Source organism: Postia placenta, assembly GCF_002117355.1.
Source record: "Postia placenta MAD-698-R-SB12 unplaced genomic scaffold POSPLAscaffold_382, whole genome shotgun sequence".
Lineage (NCBI taxonomy): Eukaryota > Fungi > Basidiomycota > Agaricomycetes > Polyporales > Adustoporiaceae > Rhodonia > Rhodonia placenta.
The window spans coordinates 1-2,338 of record NW_020170213.1 but is presented as its reverse complement, the minus strand read 5'-3'; the positions used below and the strand labels follow the sequence as shown (position 1 = coordinate 2,338).

Here is a 2,338-nt window from a genome sequence, read left to right as displayed (position 1 = left end):
GTCATCCTAGGTACACAAGGATCTTGCCGCCGACGATGAGATCGTGGAAGATCTCGTTCATCATGGCCTGGAAGGTCGCGGGGGAATTAGTGAGGCCAAAGAACATTACCAGGGGTTCGTACAGTCCCCGGTTAGTTACAAAGGCCGCCTTCCACTCGTCACCGGCTTTGATCCGGACGTTGTTGTATCCCCATCGGACATCGAACTTGGTGAAGAGCGTAGCGCCGCGGAGCTTATCCACCATTTCGGCGATCAACGGCAAGGGATAACGATTTTTGACCGTGATCGCGTTCAATCGGCGGTAGTCCTGTACGGGTCGAAGTGTCCCTTCCTTCTTTTTGATGAAGAAAAAGGGGGATGAGATTGGCGACTTCGACTCCTGTATGTAGCCCTTCGCTAACTGCTCCTTTAGGAACTTGTCCAGTTCCTCCTGCTCGTTGCTCGACAATGGGTATACCTTTGAATGGAACGTGGAGTAGCCGGGCACGAGTTCGATCGCATGATTGTACGGCTTTCTTTCGGGTAGCCGTTCTGATGCTTCCTTCGAGAAGACCTTCAGGAACTCGTGGTACTGTTTGGGTACCGACTCCTCAGCGGTCTTAACGACCTTCTTCTTGATCTCTTCCTCGGCGAACAGCTGGGAATACGTGTGCCCTGCTGCGACGAACAGCTGAGGGGCGCCGGGAAGCGTGATACCCTTCTCCCAGGCTTCGATCAAGTCAGTCTCATCCCATTCCACTTCCGCCGAATCTTCTTCGGGTTCGAGGTCCGGGAGCACCTTGCTCCGGCAGGCACCTATAACTGACTGTTTGGACTTCGGCGAACGCCTGCGCGCCGTGGGCCTGACCCCCGTATCACGCGCAGTCGCTGCTTGCTCCATTCGTCCAGCCCTCCTGGCGCTACACGTTTCAGGGCATCGCGATAATTTGAGGGAGCCCTTCTCCCAATCTATTTCGGGGTTGTGCTCGCGTAGCCAATCCAACCTGACGATCACGTCCTCTGGACCGATGTCCGTGACCGTAAACACCGTCTTCTCGACGTGTTCTCCTATGTGCATCTGTAGCACTGCTACTTCTGAGATGCTTCCATCCTTATTCAGGGTGCCGTCGATATTGTAGAGCGGAATCGGCTCTTTTAGCTTCCGCGTCTGCACCTTATTCTCTTCAATGAATCGCTTGTTGATGAACTTCGTGGTGGCTCCGCTGTCCACCATAGCGATTATGTCTTTGTGCCATCTTTTCCCTTGAAGTCGTACTGGGATGTGAAAATGTTGGGACCCCTGGTCCAATTCGTACACCATCGCAGTAGACAATACATTATACTTGTTACAAGATGATATTCGCGGCCCGACGCGTGCGGCACGAAGCGCGGACCGGATCAAAAACCCTCCTCCTTCATCGCCCGATAATGCTCGAGCTCCTCGCGCATCGACTTCACCTGTGCCATTAAGTCCGCCAGCTCCGATTGCTCGGATTTCGCTGAAGCGGCACTTATACTTGCCGAGGGTGTTGTCATGACGGGGGCGCTTGTCGCAGCCTGGGTGGATCCCGAGGCAACCGTAGCTCGTGCGTCGGCGCGTTTTGTGTAAGGTTTGTCCTTACAATTGGGGCACTCGAAGCGTCGGTACCCTTGCTTCCCACAGCCGAAGCATGTGCCGGGGAAGTTTCCTTTTCCGACGGCCGCATTGATGCTGGCCGAAGCTGCGTGTGACGAGGGTGCACCACCACGTGCCCCTCCGCGTCCTCGACCCCGTGCCAAGAAGAAGCTGTTTAGCTCGGGCCGACGAGCCCGGCTAACATCGAGGATTTGCTCGACCTCGGTGGCGCGCTTGTCAGCGGCTTGCCACGTGGCAAAGGTTTCGAGCTCGAGTTTGCGATAGACGCGGGAGGGGATGCCGCTCAGGTACTTGTCGCGTAGTTCCAGGTTCCCATACCCGGAACGGTCCACCGGACCCTTGAACAGCACGGAGAATTCTGCGGCGGTGCGCTTCTCGCGCATGGTTTTGTCGGAGCAGAGCTTGGTAAGCTCCACCTGTGCCGCAGCGGCGTCGTCGAGATTGCCAAAACGGGCCTTGAATGCCTGAAGGAAGGCTTTTTCGTCGACGAAGGGGGTTGTCGCTCCCTGGATCCCGATTTGGACGGAGGCAAGCTGGGAGAAGATGGGGGTGGCCCAAGCTCGCGCGTCACCATCGAGGAGACTGAGGGCAACCTGGATCTTCAGCTCGGGGGAAGAGAGGGCCGTGTTGATCGTCCAGTAGATGAGCAACTGCGAGATGAAGCGGTTGCATTCGATCACCGACTTCCCATCGTATCGGAGCGGGAGGAGGAGCTTCAACGTC

At 56.4% G+C, this 2,338-nt stretch overlaps 1 protein-coding gene across 1 annotated transcript; it reads right to left on the bottom strand.

Moving 5' to 3' along the window:
* Window positions 1-1,597: 1,597 nt before the first annotated feature.
* POSPLADRAFT_1163274 (hypothetical protein) lies at window positions 1,598-2,338 on the bottom strand (the record flags this gene model as incomplete). The annotated part of the gene is made up of 2 exons (XM_024487776.1): window positions 1,598-1,765; window positions 1,798-2,338. Coding segments are annotated over 2 exons (709 nt in total), but the record flags the coding sequence as incomplete, so codon positions are not given.